The 15,348-nt window shown below is 27.9% G+C and overlaps 1 protein-coding gene across 6 annotated transcripts in view; it reads left to right on the forward strand.

Moving 5' to 3' along the window:
- Nucleotides 1-15,348, forward strand: part of LOC142324100 (uncharacterized) — a 363,200-nt gene that overhangs the window by 286,553 nt on the left and 61,299 nt on the right. For all 6 annotated transcript variants that reach the window (XM_075364751.1, XM_075364759.1, XM_075364778.1 and 3 more), the window contains 4 exons: nucleotides 1,710-1,862; nucleotides 9,611-9,757; nucleotides 12,043-12,213; nucleotides 14,631-14,786. In XM_075364751.1, coding sequence (XP_075220866.1) covers nucleotides 1,710-1,862; nucleotides 9,611-9,757; nucleotides 12,043-12,213; nucleotides 14,631-14,786 — 627 coding nt within the window. The remainder of the gene's footprint in view (nucleotides 1-1,709; nucleotides 1,863-9,610; nucleotides 9,758-12,042; nucleotides 12,214-14,630; nucleotides 14,787-15,348) is intronic.

The raw sequence follows: 15,348 nt of genomic DNA on the forward strand, positions 1-15,348 counted from the left end.
TTACATTCATTCTAATGAATATAAATGAAGTATAGTCTGTTACAGCCATCTCAATGATTTTCTTAGAAACACTCCAGATTTTGTTACATCTTCACCATATGCAATTATTCAAACTTTCATTTGTGTTTTGGATTAGCTTGCTAGTGCATCTTGAAAGCAATTGGCTGTCTGTTAATCTTTCATAAATATATATAGGGGCACTATGCTTCAAAATAAACAATCCGTGTTATTTTTATATTTCCCAGGAGTTTTACCAAGTACTTAACTCTCTTATAAAAACCCCAAGATTCCTCTCCAGTTGGCTACTTATATTGTGTAGGTTTATCATTATTTGATGGGCAATGTCTAAATGTAGCTAACTGCTTCATTTCAGTTGCACTTTTATTTGTGTTTAGCTTTTTTAATAGTGGTGTCTGTAAGGGCACCATACTGTTTTCTGTTATGCCTTGTGCCTTATAGGTTTTAACCACTTTTTGGTAAACAAGCTCATAAGTGCAAGTGCACATAGCTAACAGTTGTACCACCACAGAGAAAAATATATAAACCAACAAAACAAAAAATTTCCTACAAAATAAAAAAAATAATTTACCTCTCTATCTTGTATGTATCAGAAGTTATTGATATTTGTATAACATGCATTTTTTTTATAAAAAAAACAGGAAATTTCATAATGACATGCAATGCAATTTCAAAATTTTCCATTTACTTAGAGTTAACGTAGAAAAAAAAAATATATCAACATTTTCAGGAAATTTCAGTGAAAAAAGTATAGCATAAAAGGTTTTTATGAAAATTTTTTTTCTCAGTATTTTTAATGTATATTCCTCTTCAAGGATCTTGTAAATCCTTGAAGAGGATTTACAGGAATTTTTATTTTGTATTAATTAAATATGTAATATAAAGTGTTATCTGAAATTAATAAGAATTTTTGTAACTAATTTTTCTTAAATATTTCAAAAAAGCAAATTTATAAATCAACTATTTTTTACTGTTGATTAAAGAATTATTTATTTTATTTTGTATTCTTTGAATGAATAGTTTCATTATTAAACCACCTAGCCTTCACTTGTTATTTAAATAAACATGATTTTACTGATAAAAAATTTGAAAGTAGCCTTTTTACTGATTTATCACAAAAAATGTGTGTATATCTAAATTTACATCAAATATAAAACAACTTCTTAATTTACAATGGAAATTGTAATTTACAAGGCATTGTAACTACAGTAGTTTCTTGTAAATAAAAAGAATCAGTGTAAATTGTAGGTCAGACCCATTTTTATGGAGTGTGGTTGATGATTGGTATGTGAAAATTTTGAAATGTTCATAAAGGATAGAGTTAATATATGGGAACCAAAATATATTTTAGTTTAATTCCATATGTAGATGAATAAAATCCAATACAACAGATATTACTAATATATTTTAGAAAATAAAATAGAGGTTTTGCTACAAGTAATCCAGTAAATTAATTATTTTTCTGTAGTATTTATTAATTTTTTCACATTTTTTAACTTGAGTTAATTTTTTTCAGATTTTCCATCTTGTTAATAATAAAATCATTTGATCTGTCTCAACAAAGGTGTATATTAATAGAAAATATTTTAATTCTATTTTTTTAAATAAATTATTTGACTTCATTAGCTTAATAAATGTCAAAAGCGTGTCAAAAAAAATTATACATAATAGCTTAAGTAATGTTTTTATAGGCCATGGTTTCTCAACATCGAATCACTTATTTAGAGAAGCAGGTTACTACTAAAGATGCTGAGTTGTGCGCTTATGCTGATAATCAGCACAAACAGATTGACCTACTACTGCATGAGATATCAGTTATGGAAGCTGAAAGGAAAAAGTTAGAGGTAATTATCTTACATGATTATGTATACATTTTTGTCCCCAATTTTTATTATGAACATATTTTTACAATGAAGATTTAATATTTTAAAAATATAACTTTCTTATAAGCCCATCTTCCTTAGTAAAGCTTTCATTATAAAAAAAAAAATTTAAAAGATCAATTAATTCAGAGGATATAGGTCGTTTTGCTAATATTGTTTAGTGTGGTGTCATTATTTTAAATTTTTATGTTATTTTTTATTCTTGAATAAATTACTAGCATAATCGGAATAATTAATGTACTTTAATTCTATTATAAAAATGAATATAGAAATATAGGTTTCACTAGTATAATGGAAAAAAGAGAAAATTTTCTGTCACTCCCGAGTTCATTTGATAAAAGTTGTTTATGTTTTAATTATTATGCATTAGATCATTACAGAGGGTTCTTCTTTCATTTCTTTACTTCAGTGTATCCATGTACAAATTTTACACTATATAGTGTTTCAGAGGCAAAATTAATAATGTGGAACATAATAGAGGTAAATGTAGAAAAAGATCTGTTTAATAAAATTATATTTTCAGAGTGGTTTAATGTTTTTAGCTCCAGTATTATAAATATTGTAAACATAATAAAAGTGTAGTTATTTTACTGACCATCATTTTAAGATTTATATTATTCCTGTAATATTTAACGAAATCTAAATATAATTATTATCTGTTTTGCTGTTTATGAAAATAAAATTTATATAAAATAGTTCACAAATTTTTTCCTTATAAAAAAAAATTAAATAAACATGGTTTTAAGAGCTTTTTTCTTCTTTTTCCCCATGTGTTCAACTGGAATATTTTCTCTAAATTTTCTAGATGAGTATATTCAGTAGTATCAAATGAGTTAAACTTGAGAACAAAACCTATTAGTGAAAAAGTAAATTTAATTAAGGATATCTTGTATTAGTTCTATAAAAAGTAAGAGGTAACTCTTGCATTTAGTGATGTTTATTTTAGTCTGTTTTTGTACACTCCCATTGGAGTGACTAAGAAAAAAGGTTCCTTTGCAAAGGTACCTGGAGGAGACATTCCTGCCAAGTTAAGAAATTTTAGCTCTTCTGGTATCAGCAACAGTAATTTAATTTAACCCCTAATTTTTGCTAACATTTTCTAAATATAATGATCATCTCTATGGAAATAACTGCATCAAATTTCAGGTTTCTAGCTATTTGAGAAATAGGAGAATTAGTACAAGTGAATCATTGAGAGTTTATTCATTTAAATATATAGTTCTGTTTACCTCTTCAACTCAAATGTAAAAAAAAATCTCTTAAAGCAGTATCAGTATCTAAGAGGAATATGTATGACAAGTTTATAATTTCCAGCCATCTTAGTTTTAACATTTCTCTTCAGCTATTAATTTAATTTAATAGATAAAGTAGAGGGTTAAAGTAATTTTTTGTACTTTTCCTAAAAAAAACCTTGGAAATGATTGTTCTATTTTAGGCTTTCTAGTTGTTCAGAATCAGGAAAAATAGTGATAAGCGATTCAGTGAGGGCATACCCATTAAATATAAAGATCTATTTGCATTCCTTTCGATTCAGCTTAGGGGGGAGTAAAAATCCCTTCATATTCAACGTAATACCTAAGGAGATCTTAATTCTAAATACATCATATCTGTCAACTTTCAAATTTTCAATTCATACAGTCTCACCAAACCCATTTTCTTTCTACTAATGACCCCGTTGGGAATAACACTCAAATATTACCTTTCTGACATTCAGAAAATGAAAATGGTGACTAAGTCAGTAGGAGGCTTCAGCATTTATTTAATACAAGTTCTCACAAAGAAACTGTAATAAATTTAGGATATGTTCTACTGATTAGAATATCATGTATGTTTAGTTCCAGAGACACTTTTTTTTTAGTTTTAGTCCTAATTCATTTTTTTTATTTTTCCCTAATTTCTGCTCTTGTAGTAAAATGATGTTCTGACGTTCTTGAAACATAAATTATAAAACAAAATTCGTGTATTATTTTCTTTTTTGAAAAATCTTTTAAAAATTCAATTTCAGAGCTTTATCTCAAGTATTTCTTCAAGGAAATTGCCTGAAAGCTTAAATCATTGAAGCCAAATTTTAAGTTTTGCTTAGATTTACTTTGTAAGTTAACAATAAAAAAATAAAACTGTAACAAAATCTCACAAGAAATTTGATTTTTATATAAAACAAAGGAGAAAAATGACTTTAAAACAAACCAAATAATCTCTGATATTGCAGAGATTTGTTGAAACAAAAATTATGACTCAAAAAAATTCACAACTAACCAACAATTTCTACTTAACACAATTTAAAAATTCCTTTGGTGGCTTTCTTTATTTTATCAGAGTTGTTTAATAAACGTTCAGTAGCATCGTAAATTCTTTGCCAGTTCTCTTGTATTAAATTTTTTTGTTTGCTAAAGTTTTCACGTGACTTCACAGATAGTAGTAGGTTGACTGACAACCACTTTTAAATCATGAAGATCATTTGTAATATTGCGTACAACCCAGATTATCATTTCTGTAAACTTGTTTCAAAAGTTGAAATATTTCTATAAAAGTTTACCAAATTTCACACAAAACTTTATGTCTTATCATTGCTCTCAAAAATCATTTCTAACACTTAAACACAGGTACTCAAACAACAATAACATGAAAACTAAATGAGATATCAACAATCCAAGAACATATAGTTTACAGAGGAGGTTATGCGGAACACAATGCTGCCAACTGCGTATCACTAAATATCTCCGTTGGTGTGTAATTAAAAATGTTCAATTATTTTCTGAACAGACCTTGTATTTTGCAAGAAATTTATAAGGCTTTAATAAAACATTAATGATCCAGTAATTTTGTCACCTGTAACTATATCAAACATTAACCAAGACACCTGTATTGGAAACTAAGTTATATTGCATCATGTGGATTTCCAGAGCTCCATTGATGATTATTTTATGAATTATGAAATCCATTTTTTGAAAAACTTAAGTAGAACTAAGATAATATTTACATTTTTTCTTGAAGTCAAATACAGAAATTTAACCTCCATGTAAATATTTTTCTACCAAACCAGTATGATGAAAAATTCATTTATGTAAGCGTTTCATCTAATGTCTATGATGATGGTGATGGATCACAGTATATGAAGGTAATGGAGCCAATTGTACAGAAACGCTGGAATACCTGAGAAAAGGATTGGGATTTGGAGTCCTCTTTTCAATAGAGCTTTCATATTCATGCAACTAGCACACTTCTATTACAAAAAATGATGTCCACTTATTTTTCATTAGAGAATTGAAGAGGCTTTTCTAGGACTGTGAAATAGAGACATCTCTTAAACTGAAAATGTTCAACTACATCACATAAAATGTAATTATTGATCAGCTGTTAATAAATGCCTCCTGTTATCAGATGTTATAATTTTTCTATTATATATTGATATATACGAGGTGTGTTTGTAAAGTAGCTGCCTATACATGTGATGTAAAAAGGCGCGCTTACATAACTAAGTTATTTCAATCAATAGTAAATTGTTAGAAACAATAGTTTAGATATTTTGTCGTTTTATTTATTCACCCATTTATAATGAGCGCTACAATTTATGACACTGCCAAGTGTGAAGTATGAGGAGTAGTCCAATTTTTGATGGCAAAAAAACAATTCTGCAGCTGAAATTCACGGGCAAATTTTATGATGTTTACAGGCCAAATATTATGAGTGACATTAAGACAAGGTGTGCCATTCATTTTGAGAAGGGTGAAAGAGTATGATGAAGAACATAGTCGCCAGCCATCAGGGATAAGGGATGATTTGACTGAAAAAGTTGAAAAAATTCCAGAAAACTGGTGCTTCACCCCATTATCTTTGATTTATAAAATTATAATTGAAATATCGGGCTATAAAAAATTCTGTACTACCCATTTGATGGTGGTTATAAAAAATTGTTCGCCAGATGCATGCCAAAGATGTTAACAAATACACACAAGGAAAAATGTGTTGCTGCAGCGCATGAATTTTTACAGTGTTATAAAAATGAAGGTGATGAATTGTTTAATTGCTTTCTTACCGGGAATGAAACCTGGATTTTTTATTTGAAAGTTCAGACAAAGAAGCAGTCAATGCAATATGTCAGTCAATGTATTCATCATCTCCTAGAACAAAGATGTTTAGACAAGAATGTTCTATAAAGGATTTGATAGCTATTGGTTTTTTGAGGCAAAATGATGTCTTGCTTGTCAAATTTAGTGATTCCAAAATTACTGTGTTACATATTTATTGTGAAATAATAAAAAATCTTAGAAAAGCTATAAAAAAATGACATGAGATGCTATCGTACAGGGTTTTCTTTTTTCATGACAGTGCCTGCCATATGCAGCAAATTGATAGTGAGACGATTGGAAAGATTTTACTGAATCTTCAATCATCCACCCTATAGCCCTGACCTAGCTCCAAGAGATTACTTTCTTTTTCTTCACCATAAACTGACTTGCATCACAGAGATTTGACAGTGACAATGAATTGAAAAATGACATTACTGTGTGCTTTAAGTTGCTGATGATGTAATTTATTAGAGAAGATGAAGAAGCTAGTGAAACGCTATGAAAATGTATTGAAATTGAAAGTCAGCTCTCTAGAAAAGTAGTGAATAATTATTGTTGTTATGCATAAGTAATAAAGTAGTCAGGATTGTAAATACTTTTCCAGTTTTGTTTTTATTTCAAAACTTTTTATTTTTAAGTTTTAATTTTTTACGTTCCTATATTTTAAACAGGATCATATATATAAGTAATACATATTTTATAACACTGACAAACTTAGCTATTAATTAAGCAGATTCATAATAAAACATTTTCATTTGATCTTGTTCCTAGTGAAATGAATTTGATCATTCCATGAAAATATATCACCCAAAACGATAACAGTCTTGTGGGATGATAACTGCAATCCCTCATTTTACTTAATATGAAAAGAACATTGGGATAAATATAAATAAAGTACTGCGGGGATCCACACTAATTTTACTAAGAGAAATAGCAATGAATGAGATTAAAAAAAATTTCATATCTTTATTTTGTTATTGAATTGAAAATATCATGAGGGCTGGGAGATGAGTAAAGATTAAAACATGAATATAGGTAGATTAACTACCTATGTTCATGAGATCATCTGGTTCGGTGGAAGGAACACTGCTTCTTGCTTCTCACCCATCCTGTGTCTAGTTCATTGATCCACTAATGGCACAGTTCTGCTGACTCATTTGTATAAACAAGTTACAGTAACCCATATTATCTTGCAAATTTACTGGTCATTCATTGATGTATGATTTCACTTATTTTTTTACATATAATCATCACAGTTCTTTAATATTATTCCCACCTTATATCCTTTGTTTCATTGCTGAATTAATAGTTCTTTTCTTGAAATGTATGAGTGCACATCAAAACATCATTACTTTAATAAATTTTATGAAAATGTAGTGTAAAATCATTAAATTTATTTCTTAAACATAGGGTTTAATTATTATTATTATTATTTGTTTGTGTACTTCATAGGTTAGTGCTTAAATTTTTTTAATCTGTGAAAGTCAGTGTTAGGAATTTGATTATTATATAATTTACAAAAATTTAATAATACTTTTTACATACATTTATTGTGCAAATAAAAGTTATCATCAAAGAGGTGCTATAATTGAAGGAGAATGCCAAACTAGGGGAATATAGATCACAAAGGGGAAGTCTAGGGAAGTCTATAATTTACAAAAATTTAATAATACTTTTTACATACATTTATTGTGCAAATAAAAGTTATCATCAAAGAGGTGCTATAATTGAAGGAGAATGCCAAACTAGGGGAATATAGATCACAAAGGGGAAGTCTAGGGAAGTCAAAAAAAAACATGATTGCTTTTACGACTGAGGAAGCAGAGAATTGACTTTTTTTTTGTTTATTCCAAGAAAATCCTAAAGCAAGTTTCAGTTTTTCAATGAAGTTGTCTGTTACCGCATTAAAAATGATAAATGATACTGTAAAAAATACAGAAATTGATTTTTTTAAATTTCCTCATACAAAGATTTATACTTAAAAAAAATAATCTGAGTATATGATTTTGACAAGACCACTATTAGACAGACAATTTTCAGTTTTTACATCACTTACGGATGTTTCTTACATTACAAAAGTCAGTTTTGAAACTTAAGAGGAAAAATTATTTTCAAAAGGAAAAGACAGCTTAACTGAAATTTTAAAATTTGTGGGATTTAAATGACAAAATACAAACAAGCAGGTTGGTTTTAATAAAAGAACACAGTATAAAAGATTTCTGTTTAATAATTTGAGAAATTTAGGGAAGAAGGTCATCAGTTGTTGTCTACATTGACAAACTTTATGTTCACAGCAACCATACTCACAGTATTAAAAGGACCAAGACTTTTAATATTTCACACAGGAAGTTAAATTGGTTTCATTCTAGGTTTTTCACAATATGGAAATCAATCTTAAACACTGGTGATTAATATAATGAAATTAATTTAAAAAATTATCTGAAATGGCTGAAAAAAAATCTGATTTAGTAGAAAAAAGTGTATTGGTGAAAATCAACACTTATAACAACATTCAGATAAATAAAGCACCGTCTTCATGTTCTAAAAAGTAAATATTCAAAATGGGTTAATAAATAGCAATTTTCCTTTCAGAGACAAAATACAACAAGTTGAATTATGAATTGACAAAACGGAACAAACATGTTATGTTTTTTATGCTATTGATTAAATATTAGTTTCAAAAGGATATAACATTATCAGTCTTCCTCCGTATCACCTAGCATTTAATACAGTTAAAAAAAATTTGGGCTAAACTGAAAAACTGGATAACTCTTGCAACATGATTATTAATCTGTAAGGCGTCATGTGTCTGTACGAGCATAAAATTTCCACAATTGGAAAACAAGTGTGGCAAAGAAAAATAAAGTAAGTTGAGTATTTGTGTATAAGTAATGGCAGTTCAAATTCATTTAAAATATTTCTAAGCAGTGAAGAATAGTCAAAACTGACCTCCAATACCTTTTATAACTCATACATACACAGAGTGAAAGAGAAATAGTAAAATAGATCACATCATAAAGTTGATATATATAGGATACAAGTGTAACGGGTATGTGATTTTGATCTTTGAAGGAATCCTAAATATGTCTGGTTATAATAATTGTTGTACCTTTTGAAAAATATAATGAGTCTCTTATAGGTATAATAGTTTCTAAAAATTACAATCCTATTTCTGCTTTGGTTTAGGCAACAATATTAATACATTTATATTCTATTATCTAAAAATTTTGCTACAGCAGACAAATAACATGCATTATAAGAAGAATGTTCATATCATCAAAGTATAATAATATTATACTTAATCTTAAGGTATCTGTTATACCTTATGGCGGTATGAGGTATAACTTTTTCTATTGTCATAAAGTAAGAATTTTTTTCTAATCAACTCTTATATTTCATATAAGAAAATAGTTTAAACTCAAAACCCCTTGAATTTTAAGAACATTGAGTAAAGGAATGAGGAAGTAATAAATTGGACAAACTATCAAAGTGATAGTGCTAGCTGGTTTTCTCTTGTTAAATAATGTGGTTAAGAATAACATTAATTAAATATTTCTTATCCTAAATTATGTTTTGAATAGATTTGTTGTAATTTTGTCTTTTGAATTGTTTGTTTAATTTTTATTGTTATCTGTACAGGTAATGGTGGCAAAATGCAGAGAAGGACAGAGTATCAGTATACCAGCTCTTATGGAAGAAATATTAGCTGATAAAAATGCAGATATCGATCAACTGGAGCAAAAAGTTAAAGAACTACAAACCTCTTCTCATAACAACAGTTCCTTTGTGAGTGATAGTTGTAATCATACTTGAGTAATTGTAAATAGTGTGTAAATAATACATTAAATGATTTAACCCCATCATTTATAACAATATCAATTGGTGCTGTGCTGGCCACTTCTCATTAGCCATGGTATGATATGATGGTTAATCATTTCTTGTATTTCTTTGAACAGTGTTAATGGAATTTATTTCTAAATTAACAGGTCATAAGAACTTTGTCTTAGATATTTTATTTTGATTTGTCATATGATTCTGTGACTACTTTGTACAAGTACATGAGGAAATGAAAAAAAAAATTATGTTTAAATTTTTTGTGAAATTTGGTTTACAAGGCTCATTTTCTAGGTATCTGCAAATTTACAGATAATCCAGATATTTTAATAGATCTTTCTTAGTGGTTTTGCAGGTAGTGCTGTTGTTAACAGCAGTCATATTAATATTAATCTGTATTGTATTTCTTCATGTTGTATATTTGAAGAAATTAGTGTGTGTATTAATTTTTCTCTATTGTTACCTTAATTAATTCAGTCATTAATTTCATCGAGTTACTTAGTTTTTACATTGTATGTGTAAAATTTGCATGTTGTGGCTAATACCTATATATCTATTTCCGTTTTCTATGAGGCGGTCATTTGCAGATTATTCTGATCTGTGCATTGCTTGTATGTGTTATTAAATATTTATCCACAGTGCTGTATTTAGTACAGTCATTGCAATTTAATATTTTACTTGCATGTTAGATTAATCAGTATGTTATCTTTTATATTTTTTTTTAATAATTTTGATAGAAAAACATGCATTATCTTGTAGGTGTTGTAAGATGTTGAACTTTTCATTATATTTCCCAGCTAACAAGGCTGTACAATAAATAAAGAGCTATGTATATTTTATGTTGGGTGATACATTAAGATTTTATTGTAGCTATTTCTGGTTGTGCTGGTTTTCTACTAATTTTGTAAGCGTGGTTTTTTGTCTATTCAATATTAAAATGAACTCCAGGAATTTGAGTGTGTTGTGTTCATGTTCTGCAATGTAAGTTTAGGTTTAGTTTGTATCTAAGTGTGAGGAATGAATAACATTGTTTTCCTTTTGTGTTGTTGAATATTTTTCTAAACTTAGCAGTATGAAATTTTTTCTGCTTAATTTTCATTGTGCCATGAACATTAATTTCATTTTTAGGAAAAGTATTTCAGCCAAGAAGCTACAAATGAGGGTGAATCCAGTGTAGGTCTAGTTGAGTGTAGTTTTTATCGTTATGTGTGAAATAGTTAATTTCTGTTAACAGTTAATGATGATATAGTTTCAGTTGTGTTCTTATAGTGGTGTTATTATTTCAGTAATAACTAAATGTTGATTGTTTTTTATTTGGTTTGTGCATATTTAACACTATATATAGTGTTAATATTTAATCTTTTATTATTATATAAAATGTCTTCATTTATTATTCTGTAATTTAATTTTTGATAGTAGAATATTCTCATCTTGTCTATACTTGACCAATGAAAAACGTGTTCTTCTCATTGAACATAAATATTATTTCTACCTCATTTTCCATAATATGTTTTGTTTTTAGTACTTACGTTTTATAAATTACTAGAAGAAACTGAAGGTGGTTTTGTAGACAAATTTAAACCGAGCTGTACGATAATGAAAGAATTAATTTCTTGTAAGAAATTTTAAGCAAACTATTAGTTTCTTTTGGTGATGAGACTTTTTTGTCTTTTAAATGGTAACAGAATTCTGTCTCATTAAATTTGTAAATATTCTGAATATTTGAAAATTATACACAATGTAGAAAGTCTAGGGAGAACTCATCATCGCAAATCAGCTGATTTTGAAGTAGAGATAGTTCTAAGGTTCAAATCCTAGTAAAGGCAGTTACTTTTACACGGATTTGAATACTATATCACGAATACCAGTGTTGTGTGGTGGTTGAATTTCAATCAACTACACACCTCGGAAATGGTCAACCTGCGACTATACAAGATTACGCTTCATTTACATTCATAGGAATCATCCTAATTCTTACTCTGAAGTAGTACCTTACGATGGTTCTAGAGACTAAACAGAAGAAGAAGAAGATAGTTGGTATATATATAGTTGGTAAAACTAAATTTTATTTTTTTCTAGGTAATGTTAGAAAATTTTTATGTGAATAAGTTAAGATTCATTGAATATTATAACTATTAAAACAAAAACAATAATTTTCATTTACTGTGTAGTGTTTGTTCTTTTAATAAATATTAGTTCATTAACATTTGTGAGTGTATTTAAAATTTTATGTCCAGGTTGAACACAAAACTTCTCCAGCCCATGCAAGTCATTCGAATTCTAAAGGATATCGTGTAAGCTTTGCTGATGAAGTAGAAAGCCCTGATTGGCATGCAGCTGAACGTACAAGAGAAGCAGAAAATAATTCCAGCATTACACCTCAGTTTCAACCATTTTTAAATAGTAGTGTAAGTATTACAGTTCTTTCTTTATATTTGTTTGTACAATTAAATTACAAAACATTTTCTAAAAATCCTACCATTTTTTTGGATTAAATCTTTTAATACTCTGTGTGAGGGTAAAATCAGCCATATTGCCACCATGCAGAAAATGTTTTCTTGTTTCTGTACTAAAATATTTACAAGATGAAAAGAAAGAATACAATTCTTATATTGCAAGTAATGATTTCTGTAATAGTAATAATATTGAAATTTTGTTAATGGCACAAAAATATTTTGACAATTTTCTAGTACACATATATTAGTCCAGTCTGTTGAACAGGGGTAGTTCTAATGAAAGCAAATTAAAAAATGCACTAATTCAAACAAATCAAAATGTCTGACATAAGAGGACAACAAAGAACAGCTAAAGGAATAATATCATACTCCTTTTAGAAGTGATCGTCAACAAATGATGTTGACAATCGTTCAGATTTTTCATTGTTTTTTTTTCATTGATTTTTCATTGATTTTTCATTGATTTTTCATTATCTGCCTATTTGAAACAATTGAGTGACTTATGTGAATGGCTCGTGTAATCTTCCGCATTACCTTTTGTAACATAAAAGCTTGTTCTCCCAATTTAAAAGAAAACTACATTTTATTATTCAATATACTTGTCATTCATTAAAAAAAATTGCCATAAACCACTATAGAATGCTAATTAAGAGTGATTGTGTCATATAGTTCTATGAGGGAATTGCTGAATAATCCCGTCATACAGATGTATATTGCATGGCACCATGACATCACAACCAATATGTCTTGTACATGTGAAAATCATTATCATTACGCCTTAACATTATACATAATAATAATTACTAATACACTTGTAGTTAAAACATTTATGAAATTACAAAACCAAATTATACACAAAAAGTAAAATATTCAAAAGAATTTTGAAACTTAATCATTATTATGAGTAATTTTGTTACAAAATAAAATGTCATTGATGTTATATTTTTTTGTACACAGTTGTTGAATTAATAGAGTTCTATTACTCTTATTTCCTTAACTCATCCTTAAATGTATGTTGGCATAACGTACAATGTCTATATTAGATTATTTGGGTCATTATAGTAAATCATCCTAAATCCTCAGTTTGTGCTTGCAATAATGACATCTGTATCCACATGAGGACAATAATGGGTAGATCATGTAATATCTTTCCACACCACTTCATTTCAGCTGGCTATCTAGGATTTTGCACCTTACATATGATGCTGATGGTTACTTAAAGCTTTTACTATACTTTTTTTTTAATTATTACAATTGTAAATTTGCCTTTTTCCAACACTATTAGTGATGGATATTGTAGGTTGAAGGAATTGTACTACAGTTAATAAACACAATTGAGGAAAAATGTAAATGTTGAAATAAAAAAACTAAACCAGTAAAATAAATTGTGCCAAATGTTATTCATAGAATTACAAATTTTGACATTGCCAAACAACGGTCTACTTATTGTTATTTAGTTAAGATAAAGGAAAAATGATTGGTTTTGTTCTTTAACAAAAAAGAAAAAATATTTCAACTACTTGCTTAATTTTTCAGTACATCTGAATTACTCTAAAGCATTTGTCATTTCACTAAATGCTTTTTGTGTATTCATCTTCTTTTTTTATAGTATTAGTCACTGCACTGAAAATCATAAGAAGGTTTGTTCGTAAAAGTGAACAAGATAGAAGACTAACATTTATTATGATTTCAATTACTTTTTGTATTTATTAGAATGTAGTTATGATGTTCAACACTATAAATCTTATCATTCAACTATAAATTTGCAACAACAAATTTGAAGTTACTGATTTATATACATGTAGCATACTTTACATTATGACTAGTTCTAAGTTAATTTTTTATTACATTATATAACTCAAACATTGATTTCAGTAAACAAAATAATACTGATAGATGATTAAAATAATTATAGTAATATCCAAAAGTTTTTATGAATGTGTTGTAAAAGTAACAGCAGTTCTGATGTGACTGAAGTATGGAAATTAATAGCAGAAGAGAGAAGCACAAGAGTGCCTGATAATTGACACCAGTACATTCACAAGTTTTTAGAAAGGTGCCATTATATACAATCATTCATTAAGCAGGATGTTTGCCCTTAATGTACATACCAATCTTTCTGTTGCACAGTTGAGGTTTATTTACAGATTAAAATGAATTAACATAATTATTTTATGTAATATGCAGGAAGTAGTATGTTAGTAGTAAAGTTGTTACTATATTTTTAATTATACACTCTAAAAAATTATTTTATTTCTTTATAATATTGATTGTTTTAATTTTTTAAATTATATTCAGGTAGAAATGAAATAGATAACTGTTTATTTTGATAAATTTAATTTCTCCTTTCATTTATTTTGTTTTTTCAGATGGCAATGAATGAAAGTACTCAGAAGACTTCAAGTAAGATCTTACAATCTCCTGATGCTGTACTCACTGAACTTTCAGTTGAATTAAGTAAAGCTGGTGGTGATTACTCACCGAAGTGGACAATACCTCCACCTGCTCCAGACAACATTATCATTGTAAGTAAACAAAATAAAAGAAAAATTGTTAATTCATTGTGTGTATGTGTTACCTTTATTTATTTTGATGATGGTCATCGGACTGGGATTTTGGTTGCAATAAAAATATTGCTAGAAAAGAAGGCTGAAGTTACAAGGTTTATTAATTAATTCCAAGAATATACAGACAAGCCACAAAAGGCTTAGAAGATATCTTGCACGCCTTAATTCATTATCATATATGTGTCAGTGATAGTTCATAATGCCAGATTAGTGCATATATGTATCTAGGTATGTTTTAAATATTGTATATCTTTATTAAATTTATTTAATAATTTTTCTTTATAAACTCATAATTATATAATGAATATTTAATTAAAAGTTAAATGTTATTTATGGAGGAATTTGGAATTTATCACATGAACAATATAATAAATCCCAGTTATAATGTAGTTGTAGAGAGAGGCCACATGATGACCCATGTTATAAAAGATGACTGGTTGTCTGTGCAATAGCATATAAGATTGTGATAATAGTATCATTAAATCTTTTGCCTTGTATCATAATTTTTTAGCATACTTGT

Source organism: Lycorma delicatula, chromosome 1 (genome assembly GCF_047948215.1).
Source record: "Lycorma delicatula isolate Av1 chromosome 1, ASM4794821v1, whole genome shotgun sequence".
NCBI lineage: Eukaryota > Metazoa > Arthropoda > Insecta > Hemiptera > Fulgoridae > Lycorma > Lycorma delicatula.